The sequence below is a fragment of the Thamnophis sirtalis genome, unplaced genomic scaffold, assembly GCF_051295495.1.
Source record: "Thamnophis sirtalis isolate CommonGarterSnake01/CBP01778 unplaced genomic scaffold, rThaSir2_p1.2 scaffold_6, whole genome shotgun sequence".
Classification (NCBI taxonomy): Eukaryota; Metazoa; Chordata; class Lepidosauria; order Squamata; family Natricidae; genus Thamnophis; species Thamnophis sirtalis.
In genome coordinates, this window is record NW_028261386.1 from 21,562,755 (window position 1) to 21,578,772 (window position 16,018).

Consider the following 16,018-nt stretch of genomic DNA (forward strand, 5'->3'; position numbering starts at 1 on the left):
CTTTCATTTAAGCAGCAAAGAGACCCTTTAGCAGACAACGTACATGTGAAAAGACAATAGTAAGAAAAGGAACACTCTTGCAAAAAAAAAAGCTGAATAAACCTAAAATGTATTTTACTAAATCTAATTTATATGAAGCTATCATTCAATATAGCACTCTGTACCTTTCTGTCTTTGCAAATATTGAATTACCCCAGCCATATCCATGCCCTGCTTTATAAATGGCCTTTTCTATTTTCTCTATTATTTTTTCCATTTTTCTATTTTTTGCCTGCTTCTGAAGAGGTTATAAAACATCACCACTTTCTCAACCTTCTCCTTAGCTATTTTGCTCTTCCTTCATATATTTGGTTCTCATTCATTTTGCCTAAATAATTGCATTGCATTTACATTCATTCAGCACCATTTAAGTTCTGAGCCTGCCTCTTTTGGCCTTCTCAATGGATTTAAATAGTCCATTCCCACTGCAGTCCACTTTCCTATGGATCAAACTCTCATTTCCATATTACAAAGGGATAGAAGCATACCGATGCATACAGTACCCTTTTTTCCCAGTAAATGTTCAGTCATAACTCAAACCCCATACTTACAGCCTTTCATTTTGTAAGCTTTCAAAGTTACATCACTGAAAAATGTGAGTTAGGACAGTTTTTCACACTTACAACCATTGCAGCATCCCCATGGTCACATGATCAAAATTCAGATGCTTGGCAATGGACTCATATTTATGACAGCCCCAGTGTCCCGGGGTCATGTGATCACCTTTTGAGAGCTTCTGAGAAGCAGAGTCAATGGGGAAGCCAAGTTCAGTTAACAACCGTGTTACTGATTTAACCACCTCAGTGATTCCCTTAACCACTGTGGCAAGAAAGGTCATAAAATGGGACAAAATTCACTTAGCTCTCTTGCTTAGCAACAGAAATTTTGGATTCCGTTGTGGTCATAAGTCAAGGACTACTTATAGACTCTCTGGTTTTTTCTATGAAGAAATAAACCTCCTGCCCCCATCCTCCTTTTAACAGAATCCAGCAGAAGTATTTTGTGTTTTGTATTCACAGTAGTTTTTGGAAGAACTCTGCATCTCCATGTGCATGGGTGAGGACGTACAGGTTCCCACATGATCAGAAGTAATTTTCCAGCCTTTTTCGTGTTGTCTTTTTCCAGTGCATGCACCCTCAAAATGCTTAGCAAAATGACCTATCATCTCATCTCATGTTCTTGATGTCTCTAAACTCCCATGCCAGTTGTGTCTTCTCTTATTCCAGCATATACGGGGGGGCGGGGGGGGAGTGAAGTGCCAATAATTAAGCTAGAAGAAAATGTCAGCCACCAAGAAAATGTAGTAGAATAGATATTTGCTAATAATTTACAAAACAGAAACATACATGATAGGTAAAATTCACAACAGAGACAAGATCCCTCAAAGTCATATTTCTTTTGCCAACAAGTGATGATGTCTCATCTGTGAAAATGACCATCCGGTTCTGGCAAATTGCTTTAGTCTCCCACTGAAAAAAGTTGCCATGGAAAGAAGTTGATAGCCTTGAGTCAAGGGAACCAGAACGGTTGCCTTAGATGGCAAAGACTTGGGGCTGTTTCATAGCTCTTGGTTCTTCACTTTCAGTGTCCTGTTCTCTTCTACTGGTTGCTTCTGGTCGAATAGTGCAGCTTAGCTTCTTGCAAGAAGTTTTGGAAGGCAGGTTCTTCATGGCTTTCCTCCGTCACTGTAGCAGAAAACAGAAGAGATGTGTTAGCAAAGTGAGTCTCACCAATGCCTTGGGACCCAAAATGCCCTCATAGAAACCAGCACCACCATGTCCCAAAGGTGCTTTTTCAAGAGGCCACTGGACCTTCTCTTTTTTATTTGAAGACGTTTCGCTTCTCATCCAAGAAGCTTCGCCAGCTCAGTCATTCCTCATCATCCTGTCAGAGCTGAAGAAGCTTCTTGGATGAGAAGTGAAATGTCTTCAAAGAAAAACCAGAAAGACCAATGGCCTCTTGAAAAAGCACCTTTGGGACAATCGTGACCTGGATGACTGAGAATCTCCATAGACATTCAGCATCCATACAATCCTTTGCTGGATTGTACAATGGATATAAAACAGAGTATTTATTTATGTATTGAATTTCTACACTACCCATCTTTCTAATACAGTAACTCTGGGCAGCTTACAGTATAATAAAAGTTAAAAAGTGCAAAAAAAAAGAATTAAAATAAAAAGTTACAACTTAAAAACCAAGATGATGGGCAGCCTTGGGCGGAGAATCTTCTCTATCCCATCAGCCACTCCCAATGTAGTGGGTCCCTGTTGAGCCCCAGGCCAAGCAGCAGAGCCACGTTTTTAGGCCAGGAGTTTGGAGGTGGATCTCACCTCTGATAGGAGGATATTCCAGAGGGCAGGGACCATAGCAAAAAAGGCTCTTCACCTGGACTCCACCAGCCTAAAGTTTTGGGCCACTGGGATACAAAGTAGGCCTTTTCCACTGGAACAAGTGGGGCAGATTAAGGCCAACCCCAGATACCCTTGACTCATGCCATAAGTGGGTTTTAAAGGTAATGACTTTACTGTTAGAAACTCCATGTAAAGCAACTGATGGAAAAATCTGCCCACCGTCCCTCTTAACTTGCAATTTTTAATTCCTCCTATTCCTTCAGAATCACCTTTATGATCAATGTCATCAGTATCACTGTCTTGGGCTTCTTCCTCCTCCTCTTCTGGATCCAAAGTTCCTCGTGTCAAAATCAGTTCTGATGAGCCTAATGAAGATTCTGCCACTGAACCTTTGGACCAAAATCAACCCAAAAAGCCATTATTCCATTTCTTCCTGTGCAGTAGGATGAACACCCTGTCCTAGAGTTCCTCAAACTCTACAAGTTCAGAAGGGGGTGTGTAAATACCTAAATGCAGGCTCTGGGCAGTTTTAGAAAGTTAGCAAGGCAGCAACAATAGTTGCTCAGTCCTACAGCTATGGCATAATACCTTGCCAGATCCCTTTGGCAAGTACCATAAGCAAGCCAACGTACACAAATTCTACCAGCAGACCCTCCTTTTCTTCTTTTTCGGTGCTTCCCTGTGCAACCCAACTATTTCCCAAACTATATCCTGAAATATTTAGTGGAGCAGATAAAATGATCAGGTTGCTCCCAATTCGGCCGAACCGGTAGTGGAATTCAGGCCTGGATCGCAGAACGAGCAGCAATCCAGGCCTGCCATGGCCCCGAACCGGTTCCCTTGCCACCACTGGGCCGCTGCCATTTTGTGTTCTAGTGACTGTGCGTGCGCAGTTCACTGTAAATCGTTCTGCGCATGCACGAACAATTGACATTTAACAGTGCACACATGCGCAGCACGCGTCTGGCGCACGCATTGCAAACAGTAGTAAAACCGGAGCAACCCAACCCCTGAAAATGATGAACCTGAACCTACTTTTAAATACTGCTTGATGGCTTGTTGGCTTATTTGTTAATCAAAGTTATATAGGTGTCCATCTCATCAAAAGTGACTCTGGACAGCACACAACAAAATAATGTAAAAAATTACATATGTAAGAATCCACGCTAATAAATACACTATATTGCCAAAAGTATTCGCTCACCTGCCTTTACTCGGATATGAACTTACTGTAAGTGACATCCCATTCCTAATCTATAGGGTTCAATATGACGTCGGTCCACCCTTTGCAGCTATAACAGCTTCAACTCTTCTGGGAAGGCTGTCCACAAGGTTTAGGAGTGTGTTTATGAGAATTTTTGACCATTCTTCCAGAAGCGCATTTGTGAGGTCACACACTGATGTTGGATGAGTTTACATGGCCTATCACTTCGTGGTTGAGTTGCTGTCGTTCCCAAATACTTCCACGTTCTTATAATACAGCTGACAGTTGACTGTGGAATATTTAGGAGCGAGGAAATTTCACGACTGGATTTGTTGCACAGGTGGCATCCTATCACAGTTCCATGCTAGAATTCACTGAGCTCCTGAGAGCAACCCATTCTTTCACAAATGTTTGTAAAAACAGTCTGTATGGCTAGGTACTTGATTTTATACACCCGTAGCTATGGAAGTGATTGGAACACCTGATTCTGATTATTTGGATGGGTGAGCAAATACTTTTGGCAATATAGTGTATCATTAAAGAATAAGATACAAACCGTAGGTGATGAGAGGGATAAAAATGCCCACCACAACATTTGAACCATATTGGCAAGTCTCCTGTACCTTGGGAGTCCCAGGCCTGATAACATAATGAGGTCTTGAGGCCTATCAAAAGGGGTGGGGGTAAGGATGGCAGCCACCATGGCAGAGATAGCACATCTCCTGGGGCCAACCAAATGTAGTGGGACCTTAGTTGATAGGACCCACAACATGCCAGATCTGCTGGGGGCAGGGCTGATATAACCAGGGAGAGGCAGTCCTTCAGAGAGCCTGATCTCATGCCATTAGGGGCTTTAAAGGTTAAAAATGGCACCTTGAATTGGACTTGGAAGCAAACTGGCAGCCAACGCAGCTCACAGAGTAGAGGTGTAACAAGCTGTTCTAGGAGTGCCCAGTGGAATGGGCAGTTATGTGCACTTATTATTCTGTTATATCTGGCAGTTATTCTGTACAAGCTGAAGCTTACAAATGTTTTTCAGGGACAGCCTCTGTAGAGGTACTCATGTACCTGAAACCGCTGGGCTGTTCTCCATAGCAACAGGCTCCATATCTCTCCGTAAACTTTTCAGTTGTTCTTCCTGCTGCTGCTTCTGAGCTCTTTCCTGTAAATGAAGAGAGAGCATTCCAATAACACGTTTTTCCCCCCTATGCGTTTGTATCTCAATTTGCTCTCATGGTGGAACTTAGTACGACATGAATGTAGTTTTCAGATTACCTCCTAGCTTCTTAATTTCAGTAAAATTCTCTTGGATCCTTTAAGTTGTAATTATATCCCATCCCTCTTACCTTTCAAGTGAGGCAAAAAATGAACAGAAATTCAATCCTGCCTTAAGGACTAAAACTAAGAAGGAAGATGTTTGGAATGCTTAAGGAGCTGTCATGAGAAATGGCGAGAAACCCAGTTATGTTACGTACTGCATTGAGCATGTTACTTTGATTTTTTATTTACAGCATTGTTCAAACTTAGCTAATTAGGTTTATTTAATACATCTACATTAAATGAACTGTGGTTTGATACATTCGGACTCCGTCATCATGGTTTATTTAGCATGTCATGAATAAGTAACTGCTTACCACTATCTTCTTATTATTCATAGAAAAGAGATCTGCGTTCTTCCATAATTGTACATTAACTCTCATCAGTGCTTTGAATTAATTTAACAATGGAAAAAGAAAGGGCTCCTGGGCCTCAGAGATTTTGGTCTCTTCACCTTAGCCTAGGATTACCTGCTTGGTAATCTTGGTACCTCACACTTCTTTTATCATCGGATAGGCGAGTTAGCATTTACATCTGAAGAAATGCCTTTTGGAACTGTCTATGAAGATTCTCAGCCATCAGGTCATGGTTGTCCCAAAGCTGCTTTTTCAACAGGCAACGGGATTTTCTGGTTTTTCTTTGGAGACGTGTTGCCAACTAGAGGCACTAATAAGATGGTTGAATATTTTGCAATGTTGTAGGTGACAGAGTTGATGCTGCTGACAATTGGAGCTGAAGAAGCTTTTGGGGTGAGAAGTGATATGTCTTCAAAGAAAAACCAGAAAGTCCAGTTGCCTCTTGAAAAAACACCTTTGGGACCTTTTAGAACTCCAATGTCAGATGTGAACAACCAGACCCAGGTAGAGTTCAAACTAGTTATTCGGGGGTTCTCTTCCTATCACACAGAATCTCCCCATATTGGCAGCTTTTGTCTGGGAAAGGTCAATGGTATTTGGGCGCTGGTGGGGGTGTTCAGACCTCTTAAGTTTATATAGGAAATCCAAGCTAATTCCCTGCTTGAGCCCTCCTTCCATCTGGGGCAGTTACTCTCCAACATCCAGCAACAAGTATGCAGACACAATTGGGGATGGGAGGACTTACATCAGTACAGCTCAGAGCATCAAAGTATATGCATGTACTTACCAATTGCTTTCTTAGGCGCTCATATTCTGGTCGATATTCTCTGAAAGAAGGAAAAAAAGGGGCTTCATGTATTTACTACTGAGCACTATTTTATACATATATATATACATACACACATATATAAGTGCATACATTCTAACAGACAGTAATGTATTTATTTGTTAAACATATATGCTGCCCATCTCGTCTGGTGGCAACTCTAGAAAGCTTACAAACCATTAAAAAACATTTCATATAATAAAGTTCTTCTCACATGATCAGCAGTACTGAACTGTTACAAGTAATCATATCAGTTTTATTTAATGCTATAGAAAGAGGAATTTTTCCTACAAGCCTAATATCTGCACCAAGAATGAATTATTTGGTGGTGCCCTGTGAAAACCCATTGGATCTGCCTACTCTACAGTACATCAAAAGACGTGATATGGAACCGCTCAACGGTTGAGGTCTCCAATACACACCACAAATAATTGATTTCTGAAGATTGTTGTGAAATCTTAGTATATCCATAGGGTACAAATAACTGGAAGCATTATTTGCCGAAACTCTTTCTTTCTTTTTGTGCCTTTGAGTCAGTATGACTCCTGGTGACTGCCTGGACTAATCCCTGCAGTTTTCTTGACAAGGTTTTTTTTGGAAATGGTTTGCCATTTCCAATGATTTGCCATTGGTGACACAATTTGACTGGCCCAAGGTCATCCAGATGCCTCAGGGCATAAGACAGAACTAGAACTACAGAAGCTCCCAGTTTCTAGCCTGATGCCTTAATCACTACAACAAACTGGCTCTCTCTAGAGTTTCTAGGCAACCTCAAATTCAGTTGAGGTTTGCAGAGTGCAAATTCCCACTTGCCCTCTGATTAAGGTGACCTAAGGGCACAGATAAAACCCACAACCTCAATGGCTCTCACAGAATGCTAATGACCAGAGCAGACCGGAGTGCAAAGAAATATGATCCTTCCATTTCCCTGCCCTCATCCTGTCAGAGCTAATCCTTCCATCCTCCCACCATCCTATCAGAATCAATGAAGCTTCTTGGATGAGAAGTGAAATGTCTTCAAGGAAAAATAAAGAAAACCCAATTGCCTTTTGAAAAAGTTATCTTAGAAACTCAAATTCAGTATGTCCCAAAACTCAAGATATCCCTAAAGATAATGCATAGCACGCCAGGTTGCTCTTGCTATTTTCCTTCCTTTACTGAAAAAAACCTCACCTTTCATATTCATCAACAGCTTTGGATAAATGTTCAAAAAATTCTTCCATCCCTGTTCCTTGTACAGCAGAAACACCCACCACCTGCAAGAGAAAGTTGTTGATAAATTGGGTGGCTTTAGAAATATGGATTCAAATGAATTAAAAGCTCTGTCTTGCTTGACTTGCTTAACTTCAACCTACCTCTTCCTATTCAGTACCAAAAACTGCATTACTCAATAACATTTTCAACAAACCCGCCTGCAGACAGAACATACTGCACCCTTTACAGCACAAAAGAGAACACCCACCTGAAGTGTGTTGTAGAACTCATCTAAAACAAGACTCATAGACCGAGTTAAATTACTGGCATAGCTGGTTTCCTGACTGAGGGCATCTTGAAAAGCATCAAAGTCCTGCATCCATTCAAGTGCAAAGCTATGGTCAATGATGTCTGTCTGAAAAAGAAAAATAAATAGGGTGTCTAAGTATACATTTAAGTGAAACATAGAAACAGCTTCTGCCAAAGAAGTCTTGCCAGAATCTTAGCCATTATACTTTGTTACCTACTGGCCCAGGGACAAGGACCAATGGCCTCATCGTAACTGCTGGTTTTCTAGAAGTGTAGGAAAGCAGACTGATGGCTCTTCATTTCATTTGCACAGAAAAACCATGGTAAAAAATGAAAGATTGCAGTACCATCAAAACCCAACAGGCCATCTATGAACTATTGTGATCAATTCAAAACTTTACCTTTTAAGAAGGAAGGAAACAAACAAACTGGAGCATGTTTTGAGAAGCATAAAGAAAATACTGGGAAGCCTGAAAATTCCCTTTTGTAAATAGATATGGTTATTCAGCACAATCAGAACCACTGGAAGGATTGATATAGGAAAACTTTTTCTCTGTGCCCCAAAGGACAGTGTTTAAGGTTAATGGCTGAGAATCTCAGCAGAGTTTAGTGGAATATTAAGACAGTGATTCAGCAAGCTTTCATGGCTCTAATTATATTGGAACCTGGATTCTTCAGATAGTTGATTACTTTGGTATCATCCTCAAAAAGATTTCTGACCTTCTTGATGAGATGGATAGATGAATGCAATATTTCAAATTTTATTTATTTATTAAATTCACTGACCGTCCATCTTACCACAGAGTAACTCTGGGCGGTTTACAATAGTAAAAGGATAAAATATATAAAATCTATACACAATGCAAACAAAATACTATAAAATATAAATACTCAATCCTAACTAAAAGATGGGGAGGGAGGAAATAGGATGAGCAGTGAGGGGGGAGGTAGTCTTTGTATTTAATATGTCAACCATTCCCCAATGTGAGGCCCCCTCCCCATTGGGGCCCCAAGCCAACTGGCAGAGCCAGGTCTTGTGAAAGGTCTTGTGAAAGGTCGGGAGGATTGGAGCTCACTCCAGGGGGGGCAAGATGTTCCAAGAGGCAGGAGCAATGGCAGAGAAGGCTCTTCTCCTGGACCCACCTGCAGGAATACCCTAGCCGATGGGGCCCGCAGCATGCCTTCTCTGCCGGCATGGGTGTAGTGGGCCAATCCCACTGGGATGTGATGGTCCCTCAAATGTGGTTACACAACAGTTATCTAACAACACTGTGCTACTGATAAGTTTTTCTGTCCCTGCTCAATATTTGACATTTCATAAATATGTCTAAAACAATATCAAGGTGACTGTCCTGATTACTCAATATCAAAGAGATTCCAATGGTGTAATCCATTACTTTGCCCTATTCCATCTCATTTTGTATTCACTGAACTGTTTGCCATTTAATGACCATTTAAACTGTAATTTCTCTTCAAAACCATTTTCTTTTTCTTGGGAGATAGTGGAAAACATGATAGTAACAAAAATAGCAATAGCACTTAGACTTATATACCGCTTTACAGTGCTTTACAGCCAGTGGTGGGTTTCAAATCCCGTTCCAACCAGTACAGTTGGAACGGGCTTGCCAGTGTCTACATGGATGCGCGCAGCGTGCGCATGCATCTTGGTGCTTCCCCAAGCCTCTGTGACGCTCCAGCTGCTCAGCAGAGCGTCATGCAGGTGTCATATGCGCTGTGCGCGTAAGCGCTGAAGACCTAAAAGGACGGTAAGGAGTGAGGGTGGGTGGGTGGGCTCTCTGGAGCACCGTACCGGAACGGTATCCAGTGCTCCGGGCAGGCTCCAGTACGCCCGTACCGGGGTGTACCACCTGTAATCCACCACTGTTTACAGCCCTCTCTAAGTGGTTTACAGTCAGCATATTGTGCCCAACAATCTGGGTCCTCATTTTACCCAACTCGGAAAGATGGAAGTCTGAGTCAATCTTGAGCCTGGTAAGATTTGAACTGCCCAAATTGCAGGCAGCCGGCAATCAGCAGAAGTAGCCTGTAGTACTGCACTATAACCACTGCACCACCACGGCTCATATCATATCAACATATCATACCCTAAATACAAGTTGGATATCACAATTTAGCCTTACATTCTTTATTGCTTCTTTGAAGAAAAAAGTCACAGAAGGTCGCAGCACTTTAACTGAACTTCTGATCTCAAAAAAGCTAAATAAGACTAAATCTGATTAATATTTCAATGGGAGACAACCTGGAAATCCCATAGCTGCAATTAAAATAGGAAGTGGAGATTCCCCACCACCACCTTTAATTCTGGAACAAGGCTATATAGCACATCTATTATGCTGCCAAAACTATACAAACATCTTTACATCCTCATCAGGAGTCAAGTTTAAATAGATAACCTTCACTTTAAAAAAAAAGAGAGAGAAACAAGAAGGTATGGCAGAAAGACAGTGTTTGCTTAATATTAACAGATGAGCTCATTGATATCTAGCATGTAATGTGGGCTCTGGGACACCCCACTCACCTTGTTCATGACCACTATGAATGGGAGCTTCGTTTTGTATAGGATGCTGAAAAAAGAGTGGATAATCAGATAAAAGGATGTCTCAGGCATGAAACAGTTTGTTGTTTTAATATTTTTACTGAAAGAAAATTTTACACCATTCAAAACTACAGAAATATAAGCAAAAGAGCAAAAATGATATGAAATAAAAGCCTGGTGAGATTCGATCTGCCAAAATGCTGGCAGCCGGTGATCAGCAGAAGTAGCCTGCAATACTGCACTCTAGCCACTGTGCCACTGTGGCTCAAATATGTTAAAGATAACAAATTGGGCTGTAATACTTCACCACATTCTGTTCTTAACTACAATTTAACACACTTATGTTAACTTGGCTCTGTTGTGAAGGGCCCTACAATTATTTTAAAGATTAATCTTTCCCATACAACCAAATTTACACCTTTCTCTGGCAGATTCTTCTGCAAGACCAAAAGGAGGAGCTTTGGGGGACAACACACAATCTGAGCAACACCCCCCCCCCAGCCCCCTTTTGAAGTCAGCTTTCCTGGTGTGAATGCTTGGATTTTCCCTAGCTTTTAAATTTATAATATACTTTTCTAAATTAAATACAAAGAACGTTTGTGCTGGGAAAGCAGATTGGTGCATGTAAATAAAAAGTCTGGGAGAACAAGTACTACATTAGAATTTTGTTTTAAAAACAGACCTTTATCCCACAAAGAAAAAGGGGAATTGTAAGGAAAGTGGGAAAGTGCCTCCTACCTGCAAGCATACAGCATGTTAGACATGAAGGTGACAGGATTAGTGCTGCGAGATGTGTCCATCACATAAACCACCACCGATGGGAAAGAGGAAGCCTAAATAGACATTTCAAGATTATTGTTAACAAAGCAAAGCGTTTCCCCCATCCTTAATTAACTCCCAACATCAGATGAATAGAAGTCACTAACCAGGGCTTCTGTGATGATAGTGCCAGAGGCAGACCAAGTAAACACTTCAATCTGCCCAGGTGTATCTATTAGGACATACCTGCAAGGAAAAAAAAGATTTGATCTCTCACACACTCAGAATATACAGAAGACATTTTATTCAGATTGCGCACACAGGAGCTAGACAGTAGTGTATACTTCTCCACTGCTGTCTCTGAAATTCAAGACAGAGCCACTACCCACAGAGACAAGAACCGAATCCAGGTTTAATTATTATTTCTTTTCAAAACAAAGGATGAATTTGTGAACTATTCTCTTTATCAAATCAAAATAAATGATCATTTTAGTCCAAGACCGCTGTTTTAGGAGTGACGAGGCATAATTAGTTGCTCAAAGAAATATTACTAAAATATCTCACATGCCACTCCAGCCCTGTTTAAATCTTTTTTTTAATTCATTTAGGAATTGAAAGTACTGTGCACTCATTTCAAAATATTCCAAATCACACAAAAAAATAAAGCCCACCAAATGTTTACACCTGTGTGAGGGGGAAAAATGTGGGACTACTCTCAGTATTTTGTGACTGAACATGCAATAATTTCAAGTGTATCCATAGCTTTCCAAAAAAGTTGGAGAACCCCATCATTTGTTAAGTCATCACAATTGATGGCTGAACCGCTTCTTTTCCAAAGAGGACTTGTCACATGCTTTGCCAGTATTTGAATCTCATTTTAAAATAATGCTGAACACCAGCTTTTTCACCATGCCTTAGTTTTAGAACCCCGGGTCCCTTTGATATACCCATCCAAATAGGCTTTTGACATGTTGGGTATTTGAGAATATACCATTTTAAATTCTAATTCTAGACCTAGAATTCTGAGCAATATCACCTGATTATTTCTTCTAATTTACTGTTTTGTCATTTTATCATTTTGTGAGTTGCACGTTAAACACTAAGATAATGTTAACAAGAGCTATAAAGAAAAGAAAGGTAACTTTTCCTATGTAAGGCATGTCTATTTAAAATAAGGAATGCATCTATGTCCCTTCTTAAAAAGGGGCCTCCCAGTGGCCACCCCCTCCCTCCCAACATCAGATTTGACTCACTGAGATGCAGTCTGTCTTTTTTCAATGAACTTCATCACCTGATAAAAATTAAAGAGAAAATACAGTTTGCATACAGAAATAAAACTGGACTTTGCAGAAGAGGTACTAAAAAAAGTGGCTCAGTATCACAAAATTACTGTAAGTGACAATTCTTCAATTGTGCAGCTATAGCAATTAGACATATACCACTTCACAGAGCTTTAGAGCCCTCTCTAGGTGGCTTACAGAGCCAGTATATTGCTCCCAACAATTTGGGTCATATTACTGACTTCAAAAGGATGGAATATATTACATTGGCAGTGAACATCTCAAACTTCAGCAATGAGTAGACAACCCATGATCCCTTGGGTCATCACTTCAGAGATATTTCCTTAACAGATTCCTCAACATCTTCAATGGCTTCAATAAATGTAGAGATTTATCTGCCTTGAAAATAGCCCATGAACTGCGTAGCACAGTCAAATATCAGCACAGGAAATGTTTTATGACATTTTGTAATATACAATGTTTTATCAAATTTGCCAAATTTCAATTCCACAGGAATCATTGGTTTCATATTTTGGACACATTTTGTAAGTTAGCACATCTGAAGATACCTTGGTTCAAAAGTTGTCCTCTGAAGCAAATTGTTGATGGCAATAAGCTGACTCTGTAAATCAGGAGTGTCAAACTCGTGTCGTCATGGCGTCATCACATGATTTTTTTTACCCTTTGCTAAACCAGGTATGGGTGTGGCCAGCGCATGACGCATCCGGCCCAAGGGCTGTGAGGTTGACACCCCTGCTGTAAACTGTTTAGTGTGGGCTGTAAAGCTCAATGGGAAAGCTTTGCTATCCCAGAATATTGAATTTTTCAGAAAAGCACACCAGCAAAATCAGTTAAGCAAATATGTACCTGGTCAAATCTTGTAGCAAAAAGATTGAGGGACGTCACAATGCCACCATTTGGGCCCAGTGCATATCTGGAGTTAAGTCAGGAAAAGTTGGAGAAATCCAATTCACTAGGTCAGCATATTCCCCAGCACAATCCCACAAGAGATCAATAAAAGCTATACTACAGAGTCAGACACAAATGGAACAGCATGAACATCCAGCAATATACACACACAAATAAAAAGTGATGTTACATTTTGAAGAAATAGCCAAATAAGGCAAGGATACTGCTTCATGACTTCTTTGTAATTCACTGTGTCCCGGATATCTTTTAAAAAAAAAAGGAAAACAGAGAGGATGGAAATTATACAAAGTATGATTTTAAAACAAATTTAAAAGGAACATATCTTATTGTTGGCTTACTGTTCTACTTGAATGTATAAACAAACATAATTTACCTTTAAATGTAACATCCTTCCCAATGTTTCCTACTTTCTCAAAACTTGTTCATCTTATGTGCAGCTCTAATATTTCCATAAGACTCTCTAGTTCAGAGGTGTCAAACTTGCGGCATCACATGATGTATCGTGACTTCCCCCCCCCTTGCTAAATGGGGATGGGCGTGGCCAGTGTGTGACGCATCTACTTCATGGGTCTCGAGTTTGACAGCTGTGCTCTAAGTCATGGTGTCAAACTCAATTGTGTCATGAGACATATCACGACATATTGCGACATTTTTTGCGTTTGTGGAGCCAGACTGGGAGTGGCCTGCATGTGACACATCCGGCCTCAGGGCCACTAGTTTGACACCCCTGCTCTAGGTAATTTCATGTCAGGTAAACATGGAAATCATAAACACACAGATTTACAATCGATCCTAAGCAACTTTCAGCAAAGATTTAATTAATATAGGACTGTAGAATGTATGCAAATTTAATCAGGTGTACTCATCCATTCATATTAATGAGATCCAGTTCAATATGACTTAAATTCTTTAAAACAGAATAAAACCTACCATTTATTCCTTTGTTATATACAGAACAAGCCTGCAAATACTGAGCTGCTCCAATTATGCTCTGCAATCATAAGGAGAACTATTATCTTCTCACATCTGACAGCAACTCCATTTAGTTGACAATAGTAAAGGTACTTGGAATAATAGCATCCCTGTGCGGGATACATTCTGCTTGATCTATGGCACCTAGAACTGAGGAAAGGTGAAGGAGCCACCATGCCCCTATAGGTGGCCATATGGGCTAAACGTGTGGCAGCTTACATACTGCGCAGTTGCTTGGATATCTGCAGTCCCTAAATTTTACCCTGAACCAAAGATTTGCATGTTTGTGTGTTGTCCCCAGTTCGGGTCTGAGGCTGGGGCCGAAGCCAATGAAGGACACCAGACACAAGGTGCAGGTTTTATTGCTTTTTACTGGGATACCCCAAGGAAAAGGGCTCCTGGCCAAAATGCCAAGAACAAAGAATTAAGTAAGCTTTATACATTTTCACTAAAGGAGGAGCCGGGACAAGGCAAGATAATATCTAATAAACATTTTAGTAATAATTCTACAATTTGTTCTATTGGTCCTAGGTCTTGGCTAATGAATCCCCCAGGAGTTATCTAATACACATTTCATTTGCTGCAGGTCATCTCTATTCCCAACTTTTAGCTGAGGTCTGCAAGTTGTCTAACTTGTTACTTTTACCAGCTTTCTAACTACCCATTTTATCAGCTTTCTAACTACCCATAATTGTTACAAGTTTTATACATGCATATTTCCTGTGGATAAGCATTCTTTATTCTTGCCAGACAGACCCCACAATTACAGTCTTTCTGATTTACTTTCAAGTGTGTGCCATGATCTTTCTTTTATTTCATGCTCTTTATAGCAAAACCAATACTCTCATATTTTTCTGAAGAAAATAACTGGCCAAGCACAGAGACAACCACCGTATATACTCACCGATATTGGCCTGGAAAGGCAGCTCGTAAACGGCGGGATCCAGATTGATGACATACGGAGGAGAATTCTTACTATGCAGGTAGGCAATCAGCCTCTATGGAAAACAAGCCATAGGTCAAAGAAAGCCAGCAAGGGGACCAAGCAGCCCTCTTAAAGGCCTCCTTCCTCGGGGCCGATTCCCGCTTCCCGCTCCGCCCGCACCTGCACCAGCGCCGTCTTGCCAGAGCCAGCCATGCCCAGCACCAGGACGCATATTGGGGCTCCGGATGCAGAACTCGCTGCCCCGCCGGCAGCTGCCATTTTGCCGCCGTCTCATCCGTTTTCTTTGACTTCCGGGGCTTTCTCTGGCTCAAAAAAAAAGGGTGGGGAGTCGAGTTTTTGACCATAGAGATACGGAAGAGAGAGAAAGAGAGGTTGGAAAAGAAGAACGGCTCCCTAAACATCGCCTCCATTGGTGGGGCATGGGAACTATTAGAATAGTTTTCCTCCACTGAACGGGCTTCTCTTCTCTCAAAATTAGGCTGCCGAACAATACCGCCATATTATTCTGCTACCCTGTACCGTCGCTTAGAAAACATTTTCGAAGATGCCACCCTGACATCGGCACCGGCCTGAGTCTTGCCCGAGAGGAGATAATGGCCGTTCCGGCTTTTCTCTGTCCACAGCACAGGGTGGGGGAAACGATGGACCTATGATTGACTTGTGGAACTTCAACTCCCAGAATTCCTGAGCCAGAATTCTGGGAGTTGAAGTTCCACAAGTCATAAAAGGGCCATCGTTTTCCCCATCTCCGCCCAGTAGTCCTGGTGAACTTTGACCCAGCCATCCTTTCGACATAGAGCTTATTATCGTTACGGAGGCTGTGACGTCAGAGTCCCCATTCTAAAGAAAAGCCTGACTATGTTCTTGGCGGGTAGCGAGAATGAAAGGGGGGCGGAGGGTGCAAAGCGGCGCTTGCGTAATAAAACTTTGCGTCACCTAGGCAACCAGGAAGGGGAAACAATCGCCTCTCCTCTT

At 41.3% G+C, this 16,018-nt stretch overlaps 1 protein-coding gene across 2 annotated transcripts; it reads right to left on the reverse strand.

Annotated features, from left to right (window-relative positions):
* Positions 1-1,338: 1,338 nt before the first annotated feature.
* Positions 1,339-15,667, reverse strand: GPN1 (GPN-loop GTPase 1). 2 transcript variants are annotated; one of them, XM_087717356.1, is made up of 15 exons: positions 15,203-15,619; positions 15,002-15,095; positions 14,056-14,116; positions 13,329-13,368; positions 13,063-13,129; positions 12,169-12,206; positions 11,083-11,161; positions 10,895-10,989; positions 10,139-10,184; positions 7,559-7,705; positions 7,270-7,352; positions 6,058-6,097; positions 4,666-4,759; positions 2,663-2,782; positions 1,339-1,724 (listed from the first exon to the last, which is right to left on the reverse strand). In XM_087717356.1, the coding sequence occupies exons 2-15, from the start codon at positions 15,053-15,055 to the stop codon at positions 1,639-1,641; spliced, it is 1,050 nt and encodes a 349-aa protein (XP_087573482.1). In that variant the 5' UTR covers positions 15,056-15,095; positions 15,203-15,619; the 3' UTR covers positions 1,339-1,638. The 2 variants fall into 2 exon arrangements, with proteins under 2 accessions (XP_087573482.1, XP_087573480.1); XM_087717354.1 differs by lacking the exon at positions 14,056-14,116 and having other exon boundaries at positions 15,203-15,667.
* Positions 15,668-16,018: the final 351 nt, after the last annotated feature.

Coding starts and splice junctions, on each gene's coding strand:
- GPN1 (XM_087717354.1), bottom strand. CDS start 15,301: ATGGCAGCTGCCGGCGGGGCAGCGAGTTCTGCATCCGGAGCCCCAATA. Junction 13,369..15,001: donor GCCTTTCCAGGCCAATATCG/GTGAGTATATAC, acceptor TTTTTTTAAAAG/ATATCCGGGACACAGTGAAT. Junction 7,353..7,558: donor AGTTCTACAACACACTTCAG/GTGGGTGTTCTC, acceptor TTTCTCTTGCAG/GTGGTGGGTGTTTCTGCTGT.